Source organism: Boleophthalmus pectinirostris, unplaced genomic scaffold, assembly GCF_026225935.1.
Source record: "Boleophthalmus pectinirostris isolate CB_2022bp ecotype Guang Dong unplaced genomic scaffold, ASM2622593v1 HiC_scaffold_6, whole genome shotgun sequence".
In the NCBI taxonomy this organism is placed as follows: Eukaryota; Metazoa; Chordata; class Actinopteri; order Gobiiformes; family Gobiidae; genus Boleophthalmus; species Boleophthalmus pectinirostris.
Genome location: NW_026571447.1, coordinates 16910009 through 16928571, shown reverse-complemented (window position 1 = coordinate 16928571; position 18563 = coordinate 16910009). Strand labels below are relative to the sequence as shown.

At 36.5% G+C, this 18563-nt stretch overlaps 1 protein-coding gene across 1 annotated transcript in view; it reads right to left on the bottom strand.

Moving 5' to 3' along the window:
- Window positions 1–1562: 1562 nt before the first annotated feature.
- ano10a (anoctamin 10a) overlaps window positions 1563–18563 on the bottom strand; it is a 32182-nt gene continuing 15181 nt past the window's right edge. Inside the window, exons 13-14 of the mRNA XM_020937285.2 lie at window positions 12222–12338; window positions 1563–3174 (exon numbers count right to left, since the gene is read on the bottom strand). Of these exons, the coding sequence (XP_020792944.2) occupies window positions 3133–3174; window positions 12222–12338 (159 nt within the window). The 3' untranslated portion in view covers window positions 1563–3132. The remainder of the gene's footprint in view (window positions 3175–12221; window positions 12339–18563) is intronic.

Here is an 18563-nt window from a genome sequence, read left to right as displayed (position 1 = left end):
TTATCTATACCGAGACAATGGTTAAGAAATTGAGCTTTTATAGGACAGTATGTAAATATGTAAGCATATTTTTAACATCTTAGAATTGTTACAGTAGCAAACTATTATCTATAGAGAAATTGCATGCTATAGCTTCAAAATGTGGCAGTAAAGATGCACTGTTTGACTGGCGAGTCCAGAATGATATGTTCTGTTTTTTAATACAGAGGGATCTCAGTCTGATCCTCATGCCTCTGTTGCAAACATAATCATGCAATTAGATTTTTTTAATTTTTTTTTCAGTGATGCATGTGAAATGAAGGAGCTCATTGGTCTCCTGTCATTTACAAACAAAATGACAGGAGTGATGAGAGATTAGTGCTTTGCTCATTGATTCTGCAGAAATTTGCAGTGTCTTTCAGCTCCTTGTGATATTTTTCTCTTTTTTTTTTTCTTAATAAGCAGCCATATTTGTTTTGCTGCAGAAGAACCATACATGCCCCTCATTGGCTAATCCACCTGTCAATCATGCCCATCTGAACACAAGCATATTCACCAGCATTTACTCTGGATCACAGCCAAACACTATGTGACTTGGTGGAGTGTCCATCACCTGCTCATCTCCATAAGTAGTATTACTTTACATGGAAAGTTTGACAGAATGTCATTACAGCCCCATAGAGACAAGTGGGTCATCGTAAGAATGCATGTTCTTCACGGTATGTTTAAGTAATAAAACCACCCAGTATTGAATAAAAGCAAGTTCGACCTCCCACCCACCAGAAAAATTATAGTGCATCTTTAAGACAGACTCAGCTGTAAACATTTTCTAAATAGCACAGTGATTTCCCATGCTGTGCAGATATGTATGGGTGTGAGTGGGACGCTTTGAGATGTGAGCCGGGGTTAGAGCGGCGCTGAAAAGTCCTCAGGGAGATTTATGAGCGACATGAAACTGAGAGTCCACTGCTCTCTAAGCACTTGGCACCGAGTGAGAGCAATGAGACTCTGAGAAGGACAGGTCTGAATACCTCTCTCAACTTTGGCCCATATTCTCTCAAATCACAGAACAAACCAAAACGGAACACTTTCTCTGTGCAGCTATGATATTGGTAGTTACTTATCTGCAGGCCCAAAACTAACAGAACACTATATACTGTATACAAAAAATACATTGATTTACGATAGAAATCTTGATGACAGCTAAAGTTTACTATGTAAGTTTTTTGGTGAAGGAGTCTGCCACCTGCTTGTGTTATTGCTTTGCTGGGAATGTTCATTAGAATTAATGCCTCACCTCTCCACAGATATGACCTGCTGTAACCTGGCCTGTGGGGTCATTTGCTTGTCTCCATGGAAATTACGTTTAATGTCATACTCTGGAAAATTCCAAGCATAGCAATGTCTTCGACAAGCATGTGGCCAGCCCTTATCTAGAGCAGTTACATAGTGCATCCTTAAATAGCGCTTGGCACAATGTCATCACATAACTAATGGTACCCAATAACCAATACAGATTTTACGATGTAAATTACTAGTTAGCAATCACACAAATCACCTTTATGCACAAATCATAAGAACTCTTTCCTTTCTCAGTCTTTTTTTTATTATCCATAATGCATTCACTTAATTTGCTTTTGTCAATACATAGTGCAGCAAAACAGGTGGTTCAAGGCACCAGGGTGGTTCAAACTTCAAACATGACATAAGTACATAAACAGAGGTATAACCTGGTCATGTGACATGCTAAATACATTTGTGAATACCAGATAGAAACACAAGAAACATGTTCAGTACTGAGAGATGGAGAAGCTTTGGTAGAAAAGTCTTTGTTCATTTCTGCAAGATCGTGTTCAAAGGGAAACTTTTACAATAATAAGTCTTAATGAGTGGATATCATTGTTTGATGCATTTTATCAGAATATGGTTTTAATACTAGCAGCTGTATTCAAGTTAAACATACAAATTAATATGTGTACTCTAGAGTAAAGAAATACATTTTTACATGACTCTTTTTGACTTGGTTTACTGGAGTGTGTCTGCTCATTTGCTCGTTTTATTATTAATGCTTTTATGTTTTGAAATGTTTTTCTTTATCATAAATGTATTACAGAGCTTTTGCATTTCAGAATAATATGCTGATAATAGTCACACAATTTCCATCAAATCCAATCCAAAGTTTGGCTCAAGATTTCTTGGACGTTTAGTTCAAAACTGTTTTTATGACTCAAATCAAACTTCTGTCTAGAGTTGGAATACAATCTAATACAAGTGCCATGCAAGTTTACATCTGAGACTTTTAATTTTGATCAGCTCATATCTATTGACATTTTTGTGTTTATTTATTCATTATTAGTCAAAGTTCTAAGTAATTTGTAAGCTTTAGTTGCTGGATATTGTTAGTATTTTTTATGGTTTTCAGAGTCTTGGTGCTGTGCGTACTTGGTCTGAGGCTGGAATTTTACAGTACTAAATTAAGTTTACGTGAATACAGTCTTAGAGAACCCAAAGTGACTGAGCGCAATGTAAAATAATGCTTTGTCATAAAATCTTACAGTTTTTAATATGTGTACTGTACACTACAGCAATTCATGTCATTTTTAAATAACCCCCTCCCATCATATTGCTCCCTGTATTACCAACACCTATTTTATATTACAGTACATTCATACTATACAGTCTCCATAATACCTCAATGTTTGGGATTTGCTGATTCAGAAGTAAATACATGTCTTTAAGATTTTATGTTTAGACAATATTGCTACAACTAGTCTGATTTGTCTATCTAATTTTTCAATATCTTTAAACCTTATTCGGTAATTTGGTTGTATCAATATCACCATTCCATGTAAGCACAAATTTAGACTTGGAATAATCTTAATCAGTCTTTTAACAGTACTATGCCCAGTGCCCACTCCAGCATTAAGGATGTAATACTAATGTGTAACAACAAATGTGGAGAAGCAGGAAACTGTAATGATAAACATTTCTTACAGAATTAGATGCTGTCCAATTTTTTATTCTCAGAGATTTTCCTAATCCCTGGACTGTAAACTGAGTCTCCATGTTGAAGCAGCTAGGTTTATATTGCAAGTTACATACAGTCGCTCTGTTGTCGCATTTTGTGAAAAGTTCATGTTCAGTCTCTCATCATCAGTGGAAGCCTTTACTCAGCTCAGAGGTCTCCAACATTTTCTGAAAAACACAACAAAAATAACACATTAAACACTAACACTTCCTAAATAAAAAACAAATGTATTAAACTGTAAAAAGATGCAATTAATCACACAACAAAAGTGTTAATAATAGTAACTCAAAAAATCTGTGTTTTTGGCAATAAATTGTTGAATTTTATCCTTTGAGTTATTCCAGGCTTTATACATACACCTACACAAGGTACATTTAACAAGCTGTACCTTAAAAATGTGGAAAAACAAAACTAGTTCATTTTAAACAGTGGTGCAAATTTATTTTCCTCACCTCCCAATGTATTTGTATCTTAATTATTCACCACAATGAGTTTATAAGTGTGTTTCACAACTTTCAGAGTGGAGTTTTGTCCTCATAGTAATGCTATCAACAAGTATCACACTAGTTTACAATTACTTACTGATTCACGAACAATAAAAAAGTAGATAGAACACAGCTCACTTTGACCCTATTACATGAAAAGAATGCAGCATCTTTAAAGATTAATTAATAACCAAATTGTAAACTATGAATACAAATTATGGTTTTGACATCTGAGAGCCAATTTCATGTGGGTGACTTCAGAGTCTGGTCACAAAACTGTAGCAGGTCAGGTTCATTTTATTTGTTAAATACATAGTACTACCGCCAAATAATTGTAGAAATATTGTACTTTTATTTTATTTATTTTTCCGGGTTGCTATGAATGCAGCATCTTATCTTTTTGATCCAGTCCCAGCTTTGACAACAATTGAAAAACAGGTAAAAAGAAATGAAATATGAAATATTTTGGAACCAAACACATCAGATAATGTTGTGTATTGTTTAGATAAGCAAGTTGCACAATCAGCAAGAACCTGATTGCGTGTCCTGATCCGGTTGGTCTAAAGCTGCCCAAAAATAAACACACTGCTTGCATTTTCCACACAGTTGGCACAAAACACATATTCAAAAGCTATCTTCCACTACCAACAAATTCCCTTTGGCTCTTAAATAAATTAATCTGGAAGACGACACTCCTCTCCCTCCCTATACGCTACTGAAAGTAGTCCACGTTCAATTAATGCTACAGAGCTTTGGGCCAAACGAGAGAGGAGCAGAGCAGTGATAAAGTTTGACGGAGGTGGTGCTGAGGCAGGGCTTTAGGTTAGAGCTTGTTTAGTGAAAATACAAAGGAGACATCAGACAGATCCTGTATAAAGTAATGAGGGAAGTATTGATTAAGAAAACTGCAGTCACCACAAGATGTACTTTAGTACTAAATACTTTATGATTAAGTGGCATATAGTATTAATAAAAGATTTAGACAGACTGTAATGTTTTTAAACTTTATGTGTTGTAATGGTCCATTGTCATTTCATCTGCAGTTTTGTTTCCTGCGTATATAATATAAAGCAGCTAGTTAATTTTCCAGTTTAAATTCTTCTTAAGCATGATATAATTACATTCCATCATCATCATTTGCTTAATCAATGTTGTATAGTGAGTGTTTAATGGCGTGTATGTAATCCTAAGACTTGAGTGCTTTGAAATGTTGTTTTCACCTGCCCCCTATCCCCGCCCACACCTGAGTACTTACTATAATAATAAAAATAGACTCTGTGCCATACACACTGGGTTAACAAATGACAGGTCTGTGGTCCCATTTCTATTATTAATGCATTTTAGATCAATATTTCTATTTGTATACTGTGGATGCAATGTTTACAATACTTGTTAATATTTAAAACTTGGAGGCAAATTGATAGATTCTTCTCTAACCTCCCCTCCTATGCTTTTGTACATTTCCTCTGGGTTGATTGTCTGTGTGACCCTTTAATGCTGCAGATGTCAGTTCTGATCAACAGAGACGAAACAGAGCTCAGCCAGACCATTCTCCAACAAACACAATGGGATTAAAGGTAAATAGTGTTTTGTTTTTTGTTCATATTTGAAAACAACTGTTCAGTCTCTTTATAGTGTAATATATGTGGTTAGTGACAAAAATATACCTTGCTCAGAACATTTTACTCCCATCACAAGGTTGCTGTCTACACCACCAGAAATGAATTGCTAATACAGAGATGACGCGATCCAGCACCACACTGATTATTGTAAGATATTGTATTTCATATACAAAAGAAGACAGTCATTCTCAAACTATGCTCACCAAGTACCACCAAAGAAAATATTCCGCATGAGTACCAGAAAAACCCTGTTTTAAATAGAACTAAACTATTCCTAAACTATAAACAAGAACAGATCCAAATAAAACTCATCAAATTAGTGTAGAATTAAATGAAACAGTCCAGAACTACAGAACACCTTAAGTCCCATCAGAAGTTTAAGATCCACTAGACCATTTAGGCATTGGCCCAGTCTGGCAATGTTGAATATTTTTCTAAATACACTGCAAAGTGATCCCAGTTTATATAAAATCAAACAAAACTTCAAGGCTGAAAGAGTATAATAAAAAGTAGTCAAAATGTTTAATGTCTCTGGATATGAGAGTAGCTTCAAATTGTCATCCCCATTGACCATCCCAAAGTCCACACTAGTCCTGAGTTGGCAGACAGTGTGAAAGCTGATTCACATTCACCCTGATGCGTCACAAGTTAGTGTGTGTTTGCCAATGAACAGACACTATGTATGAGGCAGTAATGACCTGTCACCATCAACTGACTGCTGTGAGAGAGAGAGAGAGAGAGAGAGAGAGAGGAGGGAGGGAGGGGGAGAGAGGGAGGGTGCCAGGGCAATGGGTTCACCAGAATCAATTGTGTGCAGTAAGCAGACTGAACCAGCCTCGTCTAATTAAAAGTCAAGTCCAGAAATATGCCATTTATTATTCGGGGCTTCAGGCGAGGTGAATGCTAGTTCTGTGGATTATTGCTTAGTTAGACTGAATTGGTTGAGGGGAAAAAATAAAACAAATGTGTACTGAAAAATAACTGACAGTGATTATTTAAAAGGTTCTGTATTATGCAAAATTGACTCTTGTGAGTTTTAAGACATGTTAGAATGGTGTTACCTCCTCAAAAACACACCCAGAATTGTATTTTGTTTCATTCAAACATGTCTGAGTAACCCTTTATTATTAGTCTACAGATCTAAGGCTCAAAATGCTCTGTTCCACCTTGTGATGTCATGGTATTTTTTCAAGTTAACAGCTACCTTTCCCCTTTGGTTCAGTAGTGTGTATTGACAGTGGAGCACTTATTATCATATGACATCACAAGGTGGAACAAAGTGTTTTCCATTTGATATGCAAAATTTGTGTGTTAAACATGTATGAATGAAACAAAACACAGGAATCATTTTGACAAAGAAAAATCATTATAACATATATCAGAAAACAGTGTAATATGGGCGCTTTAAAAACATTATATAAGATATAGGCCAGGGTATAGTCCTCTATAGTCCTGAATTGCTAAATAATAATAATCATAATGATAATATTTGAGAAAACAACAAACTACAACTAGTCCGAGGTAAGAACTACTGAACATACAATCAGAACAGGACATTTTAAACATGTGGCATATCACTTTTCTGCTTGTCTCCATGAAGATCTTGCTTTGCTGGAATGCTCCACAGTATGCTGATAAACGTATCTTTCTCAGAGTAGTTCGTGGTTTCAGTTATATCACTACTGGGACAAGAAGGTGGCCTGAACTCTGCTAGAAAAGTTCCACAGAGCATCTTTAAATATTTAGAGACAGGACACTACAGTTGACCTGACACGAGTAGTTACCTAAGACACTGTTTCTTTACACATAGAAACCCAATATGTGACTGTGGAAGTGTTATATTAGTCACGTTGTATGGACTCCTTGTATACAGTGTACTGACCTTGGCTTACTGTCACTGATGAAGTAAATGAGGTAAAATGTTTAGGTCAGATATATGTGAAGTGCAGATGACACCCTCACAGAGACTGTAGTGTGTGTAATGTAAGCCTGTGGTGGAGCAGTCATTATCTTCTGTTTGTTTAAGGTACACGGCTAATAGGGGTCACCTCACTCATGTAACACTCAAGGGCAACTGGGCTTCAGCATGTTATCTTTATGATGATTGAATCACTGAACATACATTTAGGAATATTTAAGGTAGTGCTGTCATGCGATTAAAAAAATTGAGAGATTAATTAATTATGATCTGTAATTAATTAATCTAATTAATCTCATTTTAATCTCACCTAAAAATTGCTGAGAAAAGCCTTCAATTTGAGGTATTTTCATTTAAATTCATTATTACATTATTGTGGCAGATCAAAAGACTGATATAGATTTAAAAAAAGTGACTTTATAAAGTCATTTATTGTTTAACAAATCTCTCCAAATTGGCTGTTGAGCCCAAGTCTCCATGAATAAGAAACTGTTTGCTGTAAAGTAGCAAAGACGAGGAAATCTGAACATAATAACTTTTGTCTACTTAAAGACAATAAAAAGTCCAGTCTTTCCTTAACCATATTAAAAATATTATTGATAGAGAAATGCTTTATATATGAGATCACTGGTTTTAGTCCTTGTTTTGGTCCTGGTTTAGACCTGCTTTAGTCCTACTTTAGTCCTAGTTTAGTCCTGGAATGGATTAATCCTGGTTTTAGTCCTGGTGTTAGTCCTGGTGTTAGTTCTGGTTTAGACCTGGTTTAGTCCTGGTTTAGTCCTGGACTGAATTAGTCCTGGTTTTAGTCTTGGTGTTAGTTCTGGTTTAGAGGCGCACAGGAGGAAGCGCGGTTTACGCCGCGTACGCGAGAAAACACGATCCACACGCGGCTCACGGGAGCACGTCGGTGTCCGCGCAGTAACTACGGAAGGAAACGTGGTCCGCGCGTTCTCAGGTTAATGACGATGATGAAGGTGTGTGTTTGTGTTTGTGTGTGTTTGTGTTTGTGTGTGTTTGTGTGTGTTTGTGTTTGTGTGTGTTGTGTGTTTGTGTGTGTTTGTGTGCGTGTCCCTCATGTGGCAGGTCACTATAGGACAGTAGTGCAGACATCATGAGTCTATGCAGGTTGTTTTCACCAGTGACATTTAAGTTGTAGGCGATATTATATTTGTTATTTTCTTTTATATTTCACGTCGGGAGAATAATTTCCAAGACACGAATGCGTTTTTACCTGTGCACTGCTGCCTCTGTTCTACTGGCTCTTCGACCTCGTCCATTGTGCGACTGACGCCGTAAACGTCGCTCTTACTGCGCGTGTTTTGTGCGGGTTTCCGACAATGAGTGGAATTGCCGAAATTAAAAAATGTATAAATGTGTTTTTTGTTTGTGCGTGTGTGTGTGTTGTTGTCCCAACAACACATAAAAACAGGTTTTATAATAAAGCAACTCACATACAGAAACACTAAAGTTAGAGATTAAAAATGAGATTAACGCGATTAAAAAACATAACGCGCTAAATATGACTGTAATTAATTAATCGCAATTAACGCGATAATTTGACACCCCTAATTTAAGGTAGATAATCCCATCATGATTAATTGTACCATTAAAGGAGGAGTGTTTCAAATACATTTTTATTTTACTTTTTTATACTGTTCCCTCTGCAGCAGCTTACTCAAAATTGTATTGTGATTGATTAATGCATGTTTGAGTAATCCTGTAGTGTCCTGAATTCGAGCACTCCAGCAATATGTTTTCACCTACCTCCTATCTCTGGCTTAGGTACTAAAAATCGAACTCTAGATCATACATTTAATGTAACAATAATGTTATGTACCAATTTTTGAACAATATAAAATTGCATGAAAATCATGTCGCCATTATGAAGAAGCAGTTTTAAACAGAAAGTCAATAGATCAGTTTCTATTATATAGACCAGTATTGCTGTTTACATTGAACCATATTTAAAACCATAATCTGCCTATGTTTAATATAGCATCGTTTAAATTATTCCAAATCTGAATAATGTAGTGAGTGTTGCTCCATCTGGGTAAAAACAATACAACTTAAATTATATTATTATTATATAATAGAAGGCAAATGAATAGGATTGTCCCATTACAGCAAACAGAAACATCATGTGCTCAAAGAAACAGGTAGGTCATTTCTATCTTCATGGAAATGAACAAAAAGACCAATTGGGCCAGGTTTACAAGTCATATGTGGCCATGCATGTTTTCACGGTTGTTCTTTAGCCACATAATACTGTGGAACATTTCAGGAAAAGCAATAACATCTTCATGGAAACAAGCAGACAGCAAATCCTCCACCAGAAAAGTTGCATAGTACACCTTTAATTTACCAATGTATCAACAACAATAAGTAACCCACTATTTAAGCACACTGTAATTAACAACTCATAATGCCACTATTACAATGACAGTCAGTCGTGACCACAGGTGAATGAGGATCTGACTGGGTTTCTCTCTTGGGGAAATGTGAATATGAGACTAGATATGTTACTTTTTATTGTATTAAAACTAAAAATACATTTGAAGGAAGTGCTAAAAACACCCTCTTGAATGGCTTACAGCAGACATTATTTCCACAGAGAGGCAGCCGGAAAGCACACGGCTAAATGAGATCCATCATTGTCTATTTTACTCCTCTCTTTGCCTCTAATAGAGCACTGCTTACGTCAGTGCACTGTAATGTTAGGAATGAGCCTGGACTAGCATAGATGAAGCCTCTTTTTTTTCTTTTTTTTTAAGGTTTACAATGGGGAGGCTAATTAATACAATATTCTGTTATGCTAAAATTAAAACAACAAATATTACATTTTATTTTAAGGACAGTGATAGACTAGTTCAGATGCACAGACAAATACAAGAGTTAGATATTAATAACCCACCACGACACAGCAACCAAGGCATTTTTCCTCTCACACAATTAAATAAAAAACAAAATGTTAATTAATGTCTCCATCAACGAATCAAAACACATCCAGATACTCACACTTTGTGCTGTGCTCTCTGTTAAAAAAACATGAAAACAATAAACTTCAATGATTTCTTAAAGCATTAAGATATTTTCTCTGTGTTGTGTTCTATGTCAGAAATATGTGTTTGAGTCACAGAAAGGTATGCAATAAAAATGACTTACGAGGCAGGAATTACAGATGAGCTCTACCATAAAAGTGTGGAAATATCACTTATACCATAGTTCAAAGTTGGATTTTTAATCAGCTTTTTTAATAGCTTTTAACAACATATTCTCATTTTATGTGTCCAAAACAAACAAAAAAGACAAAACATATCTTAGTAAGAGGCTGACAAAGCCACTTGGATGGGTGGCGAAACATTTAAAACTTTTGTCCAGTTTTTTCTTTTGCAATGGAACCTACCAGGACTACTGGGGTATTACACAGAAATATACATACTCCATCTCTAATATCAATCCCAAACAAAAACTAAGTAATTTCCCTTGTGGATCAATAAAGTCTGTCTAAGTCTAAAGGTTAGGAGCTGTACATTGTAAAGCCAGTAAGAAGCAGAGTAAACCCACACTGGAGAATAAATGATGGTACAGAAGCCCATGCACTCAGCACATCCCTGAGCACTGAGCAACTATGGACCAGATCAGGTCTATTAACCCCTGACGCACCATTCATCTTCAGTAAAGTGGTGTGGGACAGGCTCTGGTCCATTCTGAGGAGCTATAGAGGCTGTGCTAATGAACATGGCCCCTGTGTGTGTGCTTTATGATGGGAGGAGGCAGTCTGTTATCAACCACGGCGGAAGAGAAAAGGAAGACGAGATGGGACTACATGATCTCACTGTTGGTCTCAATTTCAGTTTTGCCAGCGATAGAAAAAAAAAACATTAGAAAAAACTTAATATAAGTGGTACCACATCATAATAACTGCATCTTAATTAGCCTTAATGAAGGATCAATAACTGCATTAATAGTTACTAAACCTGAATCATTGTTGTTCATTGTGAATCAGGTTTTTGTTAATGCACTATTACAGGGTATCCCTAGGTTTGACAACCCCAAATTCAAGACCTTTTTAAGACTACTGAATGAAAAATGAAAATTAAGACCAACATCACACCTATTATGGGGCGAAAAACACCACATCCAATTCTAATAATGACCAACCAACTACAGTACTATATCTAGAATTTAAGAGCCACTGTGGATTAAATCTACACTTCCCCATGATCCATCCAATGTCTTCCTCCACTGTACTTTGTTCACTCATTGCCGCTGGCGCCAGAAAAATATTGTTTGCACATACTCCACATTCATTCACGTTACGTGATTTCATGTTGTTGTTTTTTTTCTCCCTCTGTTTAACATTGCATTGCAGCCCAGTTGAGTGTACAAAAAAATAGGCTAATGAAATTTAAGACCTTTGTGAAAAATATAAGACTTGGCCAACATAATTTAAGACTTTTAAAGGCCTTAATTTAGGAACATGAAATTTAAGAGCTTTTTAAGACTTTTAAGACCCCATGGCTACCCTGTAATAAGGCTCACTATTTCGTAATGTTCCTCATAAAAATAAATATGTATGTAGTAATGAAGTCACGAATTGTACTGACTTAAGAATAAAGGTACTTCAAAATAATATTACCCAAGTACAAATTACAAGTCTAAAAATACTCAAGAAAGTGTAAAAAAAATAATAAAATAAAAAATGTAATAGTCTGGATGTAATTTATACTAGTTCAAAATTGTGTGCTTATTTTCTGAAGTTGTTGCCCACAATGTTAAGAACTATCTATATAAACAGAATATACAAGAGAATGAAGAGGCCTGTGCGAGCTGTGGTGGGGCGTGGACACATCACAGTGGAGTTAATGTCAGTTTTCAGGGGGGCTTGATTGCCTTGTTTCTGAGCCACTGGAGCATTCTAATCACCGCTCTGTCTCAGGACATTAAGGCTGTCCTACCACTGCTGTCTATATGAAACTGTCAACTTAGAGGGCACAGACAAAATACTTATGTGTATGTTTTTAACCGTTATATATATATATATATTACATTATATTGCTGGTTCCAGAATGAATTTTCTATATAACTATTATACATTGTCATAAAAGGTTTACATTACGTGAAAATATAGTGCACATCTAGTAAATATAAGGGAAAAATTGTTAAGTGAATACAAAGTGAGAGTTTACCTTTTTCTTTAGTGCCTCAAGTGACTCAAACTCCAGTCTGGCCAGTTGGATCTGGATGGGTTTAGGAACATCTGGGATTAGGAACGTCAGGATGAACTTCAGAGCCAGGAGACTGTGCTGAAATCAGAGAGACAAATGTGAAATTTTGCATTTTAAAAAGCACAGCTGACTAAAAGAAATATCTATTTTCCAACAGTGACTGTTAAAATACACCTTTTGGTTTGGCTGGAGGATACACTGAACCACATCAAGCTTCAATCATTAACTGGTCAGCGCTCGCTCACTTTCTAATGATTCATTTCACGAGCCCTGGAGCAGCGTTCCAGCTTTTGTCATTCAAGTCAGCAACACTGCCCTCTCCGTAATTAACAACCAAGCAGAAAAAGTGCCTGATCTGAGCCACCTGTCATATTGATTGAATGGGAACAATAAACAGTGCAGCTCTTAGTTGATTGCTAATGCTATCACAAGCTAATTTGTATTTCTATGGATAGTCTATAGGGTGAAGGTGAGGGGGAAAGTATGCTAGCCTGGTTACGAATGAGTGCGTTTCAAGGACTGACAATAAATTGCGCTCTGTCAGGGGTAATGGGTGCAGACAACTAATAATGTGAACTTTAAGAGGGTTTTCATTGCTTTGGAGACGCTAGCTCATGTAAAAAGGTTTTGACGACTGAAGTAGTGAAGAATTTATGGTCACGATGCACAAAGGAGTTGAGGGACGGTTTTGGTAATGAAAAGGAAAGCAGTTCTTTGGTGGATATTTCATTAGCTGTGGTGGATGTAGGTCATGATAAAATGATCCTGAAGCAGTGAAAGGTGTTAGTTTCATCGGCATCTGAAAGTATCTTTGAACTTGTCGGAGGTCATCTTAGAATTCATGGGTTTTGCAAGAGACAGCTTAAATGTAATAAAATATTATGCAGAAAATATATTGCCACTAATCAACCTTTGCAGCAAGTTTGATATAGCACTCTTGAAAGCAAAGATCTGTAGCCACTGCCCTGGGGCAGAGTCACAGAAATGTGGCTGCCATTGCCATACTTTGTCACTATGCTGTGTGGTTAATTGGATGGGTGAACCAGTCACAGAGCAGCACTGACGTTTGTTCAGAATCCAAAGGCTAAGCTCCCAAATGGACCAAAACAAACATGGCAACGCCGACAGACGTACTTCAGCCTATTTTAGCGTCAGTACATTTACTTTGTTTGTTGTTGTCTATTTAGTTTGTGAAAAATATGCAGAGGTAAGCGTAAACATTTTGTGGATTTGTGGACAGGGACAAGGTCTGTGCTTTTTCTCAATTGAATTTAACAAAAGTTAGATTTTTTGGCTTGTTGTTGTTTGGCTGTTGTGACATTTTGGATTTTGGACCAATTGGATTCACTTTTGTTCCAGACTGAGTTTGTGTAGAACTCAATTCAGAGTGCTACACATCAATCAGTCAGGTGTGAGCCAGGATAAACTAGTCTTACATAGATCAGAAAATAGAGTAATATGTGGGCCTGTTAATACACATCAGTACAGATAAAACAGGATTGTGTCATCACAACTCAGCAAATTTTCTGTTAGCAAAATGTTAAATCAATAGACATTTTAAAATGCTAAAAGCATGGCTAAAGTGCAGTATTCTAACACTGACTAGTGTGACAAACATATTCACTAGTAGAGGCCCAACAGTTTCTCAGATTATTCCACAGCTCTTTTTTTTTTTTTTTTTTTTTTTATTGTTTTGGCTAATGCACCTCTATGGACATTTGGCACATCCTACCAGTGCAATTTTTGCAGTTTGATCCAGAGTTCTATTAGACTGTAGTAGTCTCACCTACTTCAGCGGATACACCAGCCTTCAATCTAACTGCTGTCCTTTCTGTCTGTATTAAATAACTGGTGAATCAGTTTGGGACCTCTGTGATGGTTAATACACTATTATCTTGCAAGGCCAAATATTTCACCTCACCAGTGGCCAGAGTTTTATTAATGACAAAGATAATCCCTGACCTGACCACTGTCCCCATCTGAACTGTATAATCCACACATCAACACTGACACGCCTAAATGTCCAAATGTCATCTCCATCGCTGTATTCTCTCCCACGCTCCGTTCCCATGGCACCCCTACCACTAATTGGAAAATTACCATTTCAATCCACTGTCAATTGAACAGATGAGGAACTACTAATTCAGCGGCTTTATGTGTGATCTGACACGAGCAGGATGTCATTAAATCCACCACAGTCACCATTACATGTGGCTGCTTCACAAAATGGGACTAAAAACATCTAGCAGTGGGTGATGGCTGCAATTAAAGCATTTTGTATTATAGACACTGAACAAGTCTCTCTCATGCAGAATAACTCTTCTCTGAAATATTCTTGTAATATTTAGAACAATTTATAACATTCAACATTCCCTGGACTATGATGCTAACTGTAGGCACTGCTGAGTCTGAGGCTTTATTATTAGGCTTTAACCTGTGCTTTATTCAAAAACAATCTGACCATAAAAACTGACTTAGCTTGAACTGTAACAGGTGATCTGACAGTTTTTCAGTTGGGCACCGTTTAATTAAAATCAAGCTCCTAAACAAGACCATGAACCCTCATATTGATCACATGCTCCTGAAAACGTATTGTTTAAATGCATTCTGTATTTTTCTTGAGTTTTCAGACCATCTTGAAACTTTTTTGGCAGAGTTTGCTAATGGATGCACTGTCACCATGGCACATGTATCTCTGGTGGAATGTTCAGATCAACCCCAGCATGAAGTCACTGCAAACTATCAATTTTACCACAGAATTCAGTTCTTTCCTTGTTGATACTGCAGAAGTCTGCCATGTTTTTCCTTTCTTTTTCACTCATGTGTTTGTTTTGACACAAAAAGACCACGTGTTTCTCTGATTCGTTAGTCCAAATGTTAATCACCACCACTGGAAATTGTAGACACAGGTTCCAGACTATGCACCTTTATTAAGTAGAGTAAAAGTGTCTGGTCTTGGATGGCCAGGCAAGCATTATAATAGTACCATAGCATGATTACATACGGGGGTTTTCATGGCCGACGCTGATATTGATAGTTTACAATCCAGAGAAAACTATGGCTGACAAGCTCTGATATTTTTGGGCTCATTACATATTTTTAGCCCTTTTTAGAGAGCTAAGAAGTAACATTTTTTGCAGTTGTCTCTTTGTACTAAAGAGTTAAAATAAAGCTTTATGTGTACTTTTTAGGCTGCAAGTCAGTCAGAACAAAATATTGGCCTGAGCTGGAGATTTAAAGTCAATATCTGATATGCTAAAAGTGCAAATACCAGCCTATCTTTAATCATGATTGTTTTGTTTGTTTGTTTTTATTTCCCAACACTATACACACTCAACCACACAACATTATTGGCAAGAATAAAGTCAAGTAAAGTGAATAAAATAAACCTTTCCCAGCAAAATAGTTGGAGAGGTAGAGCGCAGTCAAGAGCGCATAGTTCAAAACTAGAGAACACAAGTTAAGTTAATTTTCCAATTGACCGTCATATCCACTCAACTACTAAACTAACTCCGCTAAGACTCCACAACTCTAATCTACTTCTATGTCTGAAGAAGGTGTTTCGTACGGCAGTGGGTAACAGATAATCTCCTAATCTAGACAGTTTAATGGGATTACATGGGGTCTGCTGAGAATAGACTAAAACGAGCACACTGTAGTAACCGTAGTAACAAGATCTTTGATAAATAAATAAATAAATAAATAAATCACTCAAAAGAACTCAAGTTGTCAGTTAATTAAACCTAGTCAGGATTAAAGCTTTATTCACCAAAGTGGCTGGAAAATAATTGGTACCTGTAATGACAATCTTGGCCTGTACCTTCTCCTTTAATGACTGAATAAATTAAACATGTTTTATGAGAGGGCTTTCATGTGAACGATGCATATGTGACCGCTTTTAAACTAGGTCAGGAAGTGAAGTTGTTAAACATAATGAGTAACACACCACTACAAAATAGCCAATGTGACGTACCATCATAATATAGCTTTAATAAAATCTTGTCCTATATTAATTAAGACAAATTGACTCTTATGAGCTTTAAGCCATGTTATGTTGTTATCTCATCAAAAACAAACCTGGAGTTGTGTTTTGCTTGATTCTCACATATTTGAGCAACTCTTTATTAGTAGTTTGTCTACATCTCCAAAGATCTAAACGATTTGTCCCACCTTGTGATGTCATGACGTGGTAGTAGAGATCAAAAATAGTGAGCCCTTTAAATTGTAATGTATTCTGTTGGTGTTTAAAGATGCAGAGTGTAACTTCACCAGCTAGTGAGATGCCATTGCCTTCCTTGAAATGTTCCAAAGTATGGTATTAGGCCTGGTTACTGGTCAGGTCTGTGGAGAGGAGACTGTGCTCACAGCAGAATGCATGTCTCCAAGCTATTTTTAAGCAATAAAACACCACCAGTAATTAAATAACTGCTGAATATGCTTAATGCCATACTGTGAAACACTCCAGAAAAATCACAAGAAATCACATCTCCATGGAAACAGGCAGCTGAGTTACACAGTGTACTGTTTTTACCATAGCCTTTTTGAAGACCTGCCACTCATTCCCTGAAAAGAATCTCAAGAAAGCTAACGTTGCAATATAACAGCCACTTTGAATTTTCATATAGATAAGCAAGAAATGTCACCTTTCTATACCTTACACAATTATGACCATATGAAAATTACTCATAGATAAGAGACAAGCAAAGTGCAAAACAATTAAAAGACTGAGGACAAAGGCTTTAAAAATATGCATTCCTTAAACATAACCTACAATATAAAATACATTTACACTTTACATTTGCACTTTTGTGATACCAGCAGAGATGAGAAACCAAATTAATTACACCTAGCTCCCATATGACATGACCCAGGCAGTGTAAAATTAAACTGTGTATTGTTCACTTCCTCCTCCTCTCCCTTGATTCCAGGCTCTTTGATGGCAGAGAGAGGAGAGCGTCTCGTCTGTCTTCACATGAGTGGATTAGACAGACAAACCAGGCCCTGACACTGGCTCTCAGTCTGCCTGCTGTTGCCTGGCTACTGCTCGCTCATGTGTGGAAGCCATATACTGAAATTACACAGGTATCATCGAACTACTGCTGCTGCAAAACGGCCACACAAGTCTGCAGCTAAACACTTTTGGGAGAACAGCTTTGGAGAATGTATTTTTAAACTATGATTCAGTTCAAAGTGCACATTTTGAACATGTTAATAGCAAAATAATTAGTTAAAAACACATTGAAAATCACAGATTATTAAAGTGAGTGGGTTGCCTCTCAGCCATAGACTGTAAACAGAAGTGGACTAAGGGAGTGAGACGTCACTCATAGCGTTTGGCTCCAGTCAGATGAAGCTCACGATGCTAGCAGTTACAGGGGCAAATTTGAAGCCAGGCTCCATATTAGGAATAGGAATTTATTAATGGACAAATAAGCAAATAAAAACAACAGGATCATGTACAGTGAGTTAATATGAACATTTTAAGACCAAAATGATGAAGATCACTATCACAGTTACAGAGAGAAGGGTTACAATTTTTCAATATAAAGTCAGTGGTAGCCAGGGTCAGAAGGAGCTGGAAGCACTCCCATGCTCACTTCCTATTTGGAATGCGGCTGCTAGCGCATTAGATGTCCATTTATGTATAAAGTCTATGGTTGTCTTCTGTAGTTATGAAGAACATTGCTAAAGGTCATTCATATTTCAACTGAGTAAGTTGATTCAGCCATTGTTGCTGCCTCTCTCCACCTCAGAAAATAGTCCAGATAAGGGCGAATGACTGATTTTCAACCTTTCACGGCTGCACCATTCCTCAAATAAACATTGTCAAACAAAACCTACTTATAAGAACTACATGTTCAAATTACTCCTAATGTGCTTTTCCTGCCAGTGATTCTTAAATGAGCAGGATCCACAAGCTGTTCATATGAAAATATGTGACCTAACTTTTGCTTTTATTTAAAAGTTGTAATATCACAAGTACAATACTGCTATCAAATCAAATACTGCACCAATGTTGATAAAAAAAAAAATAATAAATTATGGATCAGATATCCAGAATATTGGTTTAGTCAATATCTCATTTTGGTCTATAAACCTCCTAATATTGTACTTATATTTTTTTCCATTACTGTAGTTACTTTAAATGAGTTACAAAACACATTTAGCTTTTTTTTTTTTTTTTTTTTTTAACCATACTCTGTGGTTGAAGGAAATAAATAATATTTTCTTTGCTCTACTGTAGTATTGGTTGATATCACATATCAGCACATACTTAAAGCTAAAAAATCTGTATTGGAACAA